This window comes from Enoplosus armatus, chromosome 3 (assembly GCF_043641665.1).
Source record: "Enoplosus armatus isolate fEnoArm2 chromosome 3, fEnoArm2.hap1, whole genome shotgun sequence".
In the NCBI taxonomy this organism is placed as follows: Eukaryota; Metazoa; Chordata; class Actinopteri; order Centrarchiformes; family Enoplosidae; genus Enoplosus; species Enoplosus armatus.
Window position 1 is genome coordinate 8,899,475 of NC_092182.1, and position 7,866 is coordinate 8,907,340.

The 7,866-nt window shown below is 42.1% G+C and overlaps 1 protein-coding gene and 1 non-coding gene across 3 annotated transcripts; one reads left to right on the top strand and one right to left on the bottom strand.

The window, feature by feature from the left end:
• Window positions 1–1,281: 1,281 nt before the first annotated feature.
• On the bottom strand, window positions 1,282–1,363 carry trnas-aga (transfer RNA serine (anticodon AGA)). The gene has a single exon. It is a non-coding gene; the product is annotated as a tRNA-Ser (tRNA).
• A 2,408-nt stretch (window positions 1,364–3,771) lies between these two features.
• On the top strand, window positions 3,772–7,243 carry LOC139283282 (neuronal vesicle trafficking-associated protein 1-like). 2 transcript variants are annotated; one of them, XM_070903278.1, is made up of 4 exons: window positions 3,772–3,900; window positions 4,190–4,306; window positions 5,811–5,921; window positions 7,043–7,243. In XM_070903278.1, exons 1-4 carry the CDS (start codon window positions 3,772–3,774, stop codon window positions 7,241–7,243), a joined length of 558 nt encoding a protein of 185 aa, XP_070759379.1. The 2 variants fall into 2 exon arrangements, with proteins under 2 accessions (XP_070759379.1, XP_070759380.1); XM_070903279.1 differs by lacking the exon at window positions 4,190–4,306.
• Window positions 7,244–7,866: the final 623 nt, after the last annotated feature.

Consider the following 7,866-nt stretch of genomic DNA (forward strand, 5'->3'; position numbering starts at 1 on the left):
GAACAAGTTCTCTAAAGAATCATTGGTCTGGATTTACCATGGCATTATACACCCCAAAACATAAGCAGTGAATGACTTCTGATACATTTTAAAACTTAAAGACCTTCCTGCTTTTATATTTCTTTCTTAAAAAATAAGAAAAACCTGCAGAGTCAAACACTCTTGGTAGCATGAGCCCCATGTGGTGGAGTTTACACACCACTGCAGGAACAGGTCACTCACTGCAAATCCTCCAAAGACCATTTGTAACAAACACTTGTGCATGCAGGGTGAAAGGCAGGACACAATCTCCAAGAGTCACACATCCATGAAATCTTTGCAAGCGGTAGATCTGAAAGTGGGGACAACACTTATTTTATGTGGACATGATGACTGACAACGTTTCGACCACCTGAAGGTGACAATTTGTTCTAGACCATATTGCAGATTCATTTTCTGCAACCAGTAAAACATTTTTTTTCCAAACAACCTAGAGAATATGAAGCACTATAAATTGCAAACATGGTCAGGTTGTAGGCAGTTTTAAGAACCATATTGGTGGTAAGTGCAAGCTCAATACTTTCCAGTCCTGTTGGGCATTTTCCAAATATCCATCAGTTATGTGATCGATTCCCTTCCTTTCAGGCCGCCACCAGTGTCACTTAATTTCTTTGAAAATTGAACTAAGTTAACTAAAGTTTAACTAAAAAAAGAAAAAGAAAAAAAGCGATCAAATGCTGACAGTGTTATCTATGTGCAACAGTTTTCAGGTCATATTTATTGTAATAAACCGGACTGATTCGACTGATTACCACCAAAATCTGTCAATGGTCAGCAAAAGAAATGTCACAATGGACACTGACCATTAAAAAATGTGATCCCACAAAAATGCAGTATACAAATATTGTCAGGTACTTGGGCTTTCTCTCACCTTTTAGAAATGATTTAATTCTTTAATTCCCAGGCAAAGTAGGTTTTCTGCTGTGGTTCATGTATTACCATCTTTGCCTTTGTTTGCTTCTAAAATAGTGACATCACAAAGAAAAACACACTTGTGATCACTGAAGCGTTTGATGTTGTTTTATTGAACTTAAATGTTTCAGTGACATAAAACATAAAACGTGACAAAACAGACTCGGAGCAAGTCACTTGTAGACAATATCCAGGGAACAGTAACTGCCTGTGGTGTCTCTTCATAGTGGTCACAGACTTTCTTGTAACACCAGCTGATGTTATCTCATCAGCACTGTATGACAGAACATAAACAGACACCATAATTGATTAGGTGTGTAAACATGAGCTCGTTGTTGGCAGGATTCGAACCTGCGCGGGGAGACCCCAATGGATTTCTAGTCCATCGCCTTAACCACTCGGCCACAACAACTCTGTTCACATATGAACTGTGAGGAATGCTGAATGCAAGGAAATTACAGGAAGTCGTGGGACCATTTAGTATTCAAGATGAAGTAAAGCCAACAACCTAAATGTTGAAGTAAGATCAGACATCATGGCTGCACACACCGCTATGGAGGATGAGAAATGACTTAAATAAATGTATAATCTAGATTAGGTTTAAGTACTGGTGCATTCTATTCATTTGAGTTGCCACTAATAAACACACAATTGGGAACTTTTTTTTCTCCCTCATATCGGGTCCATGATGATTTGTTCATTGATAAAACTGGACCATCATCATCATCATCACCCCAGTCAGACATGGAAAGGTATTACTACACAACTGCACCAACATCAAGACATCACTAGTCCTTCAGTCCTGCCAATGTCAAAACGTGCCTTAAACATCTAAGAATAAGCACACATTTTCTTAAAGGTTAAAGGTACGAGAAGACACACAAACATCCTTTTTTTTACAGTCTCTTGTCTCATGTCACAGTTTGTCTCCTAAAACCATAATGTAGCTCTGAGGTTGATGACATTTGTTGTTTACATCCCACACTGTCCATGCTAATGTATCAAAATTTTTAATTTTGTCAGGTTCTGTACATGTCACCAAAACAACTCACCGAGAGACCAGCCTCACTGATCAACACCACACAGACCACAGACACAGAAGTACACAAATACAGAACCCAAGCGGGGAGCCTTCACCACTGATAAAGCACCAGAGCCAGCCCTGTTTCACAAACCTTACAGTTTGTCCTAAACATACCAAATCTTTACCGTTTTCCACATTTACTGTTGCCAATGCTAATATATTGTCATTCAACTTGATATAGACCCCCACCAATTACTTGACTGACAGGTTCCACACAGTATCATACATTATATTCCCATTTTTCCAGGCAACGCAGGGTCAAAAACTGTCTGCCCAATGTCCACAGCAAGTGAATCAGCTTTCAGACTGATTTGTCTGTAATGTGTACAGCAATGTAGCAGGCTATCATGAACACACCAAAAGGTGTTAGGTGTTGAGAATTCCAGCAGGTGATCCTCTGGACGTTGGTGGACCTCATCAAGGAGGTCAAAAGGATCGGGAGAGTGGTGGAGACAGAGGGCCTCAACTGCTGGCCAAAGTGGGCGGACATCAAATTGATACGGCATGGACTCATTATGGAGCAGGCGAGCATTACTGAAAGTTTGAAACTGTGACACTACAGTTTCTAATTTACAGACTTTTCACCAACAAAATCATGGCCACTTTTAATATGAAGGGGGGTAGTCATCATAACAAAAGGGCCCTCAGGGAGACGGCTGTGTACTCTGTGGTTAAAGGTAATTTATTTGATAATATGCAAAATGACCTATATTTAATGAGTGGTGGAAAAGTCAAAGCCTCTCATTTCATGATATAATATAACCGATTATGCAATTCCCCTAATATCATAGAGTCACAAGTTCACAGCGCAATGGCCGACCATTTGAGAAGGAAGGGATTTTTTTTCCTTGCAACAATGATGTATTTTTCTATTTCACTGTAATTGTATTTGAAGAACATTGTTCATGTTACATTGAAATTGTTGCTTAATATATACACATGTACTGCAGTCTGTGTCACATGGTTTTCTTTGTCCTTTAAGTGGAAACTGTTAATGTGTGACTATATGTAACTTGTTATTGTGCTGGTGCATGGCTAGTTATATAGTTATATATATATATAGTCCTATAGCCAGCACTCTGCTACACATGCCTAAACCTAAATTCCCTTCATCAATGGACACCATAAGAAACATTTCGTACAATCAGATCGTGACTCTTGAGTCTCAGCAGGTAATGGGCTCCAGCTCCTGGGTCCACTGCCACTGATCGGATGTGTATGGATGGATGTGATGAGGATGTTACATCACTTGCAGTGCAGCCAGACGCCAGCAGCAGCATCCAGCTCGGAGGTAACGCGGCGCACAAACCCGGCTGGCCATATTGTGCACCAGCTCCCCGCAAATCGGCTGCGTCACACCTAAAAAACCCCGTCCAGCTGTAAAGTCACCACATCAGGAGAAATACGCGGTTTGAAAACGCGACTCGGCTGATCTGGTAAGTGTTTGGATGCGGTAAATCATCTTTTCCCCCCTCTCCCTCTCTCTCACGGTGATGCATCAGTCCCATTATGTCCTCTCCTGCGCTTTTGTGGTTAACAGGCTTTCTCGTGGCCCACAAAGCGCCCCACATCATTGTGTTTGATTTGTGCTGCTGTTTGCATGTGCAAAAAAAAAAAAGAAAATTCAACACTTGTGATTCCTTGAATGATATTTACGCGATCACACAGGAGCAGAGGATAATCGTTAATGCCTTGTTTACCCCCCCCCCAGGTTGGTGTTTTTTCGTGCAGGGAAAATGGTTAAACTGGGGAATAATTTCAGCGAGAAGAATAACGGGAAGGTGGCTTCTGAAGACGGATTTGACACCATCCCTCTCATAACACCATTAGATGCCAGCCAGCTGCAGTTTCCTCCACCAGATAAGGTAAGATTTTTCTTTTGTCTGATATTTTTCCATTCATTGGGGGAGTCACAGTGAGGGACCCTATGCCTTTAATTCTACATTTCTATCATTCTAATTAGTCCAATTAAGCTGGTGAAAAAAAAGGAAAGCTGCATTTTCTTTGAGTAACCCCTGTTCATCCTTGTTTCTGTATGCAGAACAATACAGATCATTTTACCCATCCTGCTTCTGTGACCTCTCATTTCCTCCTGAAGCTGTAACTGCAAGCTAACTGGATCTTCTCTCGTGTACATGTGTGTGTTTCTACCAGGTGGTGGTGAAGACAAAGGCAGACTACGATGGTGAGAGCAAGAAGGGGAAGCTACGGTCTCCGAAAATCGCAGAGTTCTCAATAAGCATCATCGAAGGCGTATCTGAGCGACTCAAAGTAAGAATGACGTCGCTGTCATCGTCCTGTGTTTCATATTCACCACCCCATCTCCCAATATCTCTCCCACTCCTACACATGCAAACACAGGAGAGCAGACAGCTGTCTCCCTGCAGCTCAGGACGTTTGTCATGATATTCCCCCCTTCAGTCCAACTCTCTCTGTGGCTTCTTTTCTCAGGCCACCTTCACGTCCTGTGTCATCTTGTGGGGCTACACAGGGAGACATAATGCACAATGGTTCACTTAACCCCGCCCTGAAACTCTCATTAATTCAGCTGCTGCCATGGCGATGGCCTCCAAACGGCAGCATTTCTCCCACCTTCCTCACCGCCCACCCCTCCCTGGCCAGCGGATGTGTTTAGCTGTTCCCGCCATATACAATGATTACATTCATTACAACATATGCTTCTGTCAAAGAAAAGGTCAAAACACAATCCTGGCTCCACATGAAATGCATGAAACTACACTTGTTTTGCATGCAATATTCTCCCTTCACATTCAAAACCAACAGACGAAACCGCCTCTGTGAGGTGTGTCAGGCTTCCTTTAGTAATAGAGCTTTCATTCTCAAACATCTGAAAGGCGAAGAGGCACATCACTGTCTCAGAGAACACAGCTCGCTTCCTCTGATCGGTGCTTTGAAATGCGGCAGGCAGCCCTTTCATAGTCTCTTTCATAATCTCCTGTTGCTTCGCCTTGTACATGTTCTCCTGTCTGCTCTGCTGTGTAACTGCAGGATTCATTCAGACAGATAAAAGAATATCTCTTTTATTCATATTGATACATGCTGTTAACAGTCTTATCAAACCTGTGCCAAACATACTGGGGGAAGAGTACAAATAGTACTTGGACGCCTGACACCTTGCTCCCAATCCAAGAAATACTGTCACATTCTGTCAGCAGAGCATGCAGCATGTGAGAATCAACATTTGCGTCAGGATTTCACTGTTACAATTTCTCTGCCGTTTGCTTGAAATAATCCAATTTCTCCGCGAGCGAAATAGCTTTCATATAGGCTTGCGCACGCCTTGGGGCTCAACATCTTCGGTGATAATGAGGGCAATTTCTCCCACACCTTAGTCTTGTCCCCCTCCCACAGCCCAGAAACACCAGTAGCCGTTACATAACTCCCCTGAGAGGTGAGAGCTGGGCTGTACAGATGGTCACACAAGCCAGTGTCTTATTGAGTTACTGTATGCAGAATTTCCTGTGGCCCTGTTGGGCTGTTAGTTACTGTTATATATATATATATATATATATATATATATATCCATGTGTTTAGATACACCCCACCTACACCAATGTGCAACTCTTCCATGGATATTTTTCTATTCCAATGCTGCAGCCTTGCACTGCTGTTTAGACTGTAATATAAAGAAAAGAGGAAATAATCTAAATGAAATTAAAATCTCTCATTCCAATCTTCCCACTTGTTTCCTGTCATGAGGACACACACGGTGTCCTTAAGATGATGATGGAGCTGCTTTGTGTGTCTCCTTCAGGTGACCTTGCTGGTGATCTGTGCCCTGGCCTTCCTGGTGTGTGTGGTGTTCCTGGTCGTCTACAAGGTCTACCAGTATGAGCAGCCTTGCCCTGACAGCTTTGTTTACACGGTAAAAACACTTATGAGCATCATTGTTTGTGACCCTACCTGACAGTGATACGTTATAATGTCATTATCATTTTATTGTTTCCCGGGTTGACCAATGTTCTTTACTTTCTAAAGCATTTTTAGCATTATTTTGAAAAGAGCTATATAAATGAGGTTTATTATACAATAAGTGTGCCATAGATAAACCAGTCATAATGGTGTTTATATTACAGTGTGTTGCAATGAAGCTAAGCAATTGCAGGCCAGTGTTCTGTTTCACAATTCAAGTGAGAGTTACCCTTTATTCACCCCCAGATCTACCCTTTGAGTAGCTCTGACACCCATTAGATAGCTTTAGAAAAGTGCAATAGTTTTCTGTTTGTAGGCATGACCTGTAATAGTCATTTTCTATTTGAAGGTGGCATTTTGACATGAATGTCATTAGTTATTTGTTATAATTGCTTTTTAAATGATAAGTTAAAAGTTATAACACAATCTTCCTACAAACGAAAAGTTGAATTAATAAGCAATAAAACACGCCACTGCTCAGTTCAAATACACTTTTGCTGATGCAGCCTTACTTCAGCTGGTATGACTGTACAGTGGCTAATGTTAGCTTATATTAGATAAATATGGCTGTGTAATGGACATTATTGAGTTATCATTGAGTTTGCTGACCTTATGACTCTTCTGTTCCAGTAGCTTAGCATTTTAGCTAAATGCTTAACAGTAGCATTTAGCATTATCCCACAATTGTCAGTTGTAGCCGCAGTGTCTGCTGTTCAGCATAAGTTACACAGTCTTGCTGTAAAACCTGTGGCCGTGGAGTCAAGGTTACTGAGTGTTGACTCATTCTTCTGTACAAGCCTAATCCCTTCTCACAGGCCGCTGTATAGATTGGATAACTAAGCAGAACTTGTGTTGTATTCTGTTTTTCATCTCAAGTGTGATCTTTTGCTCTGTTTTGTCACTGTCATCTAACCTCGTTCCTCATGTAACTGTGAATCACAGTTTGTGTCTCAGAATTACATTATACTTTCCTGAATCATAATTTTGTCACAGCCTGCGCTGTTTTTTTTCTTTTCTTTTCACATCGTCTCGTCTTGGTATTTTCAATCTTGTTCCCCTCTCTGTTTGGAGCAGCAAGGTCGCTGCATGCCGGCTGGGATGTATGGCAACTACCCCCCTCAGGGCCCTGGGGGTCGCGGGCGCCTCTTTACCCTCATCAACCACTACAACATAGCCAAGCAGACCATCACCCGGTCAGTTTCACCATGGATGACCATCATGTCTGAGGAGAAGGTCACCCAGCAGGAGACAGAGACTGCACAGAAACTGGCTTAACCAACCTGGGATCAGGAGGTGGCCTCACCTGCTGCAGAATAAAAATGAATAATATGGTTGTGCCATTCAAGCAAACCTCAGAGTCCCGTGGCTTTTCTGTGGGTGAAAAATCAACTTCTCTTGCCTGAGGTGCTCTGCTGCCTTGTTGATGTAGTTTGGTCAGCTGGTGTGTACACTGTAGCATGTTCTCAGCAAAGCAAGCCATACAGTCGGGTGGATTCATGGTTTGTTTGAATAGCATATGTTGTTATTTATTTAAAAACAGAGTGGCAAATGTGTAGAAAAAGCCACTGAAACACAAACACCGACACGCAGACACACACTCACTGTCTTTGTACATACACACACGTAACAGAACTCACTTTAGTACTCACATTGTAAAACGACTGTGAACCATCTCGTGTCTGCGTCGCTTGTTTAAACGCACACGCAAACACGACTCTAAAAACAATCAGTTTGCTTTGAACCTCTTCCTTTTCGAATACATCAAGTACTGATAGCGCATGTCGGACCTCACGAGGTCCAGCAAGGGGTACATTTCTCATGAAGCGACAAGGTTCGCAGCATATTTGCCACCGAGGTCGTCTGTGTCAAAACATTTTACTGTCATGATGTTGTGAATA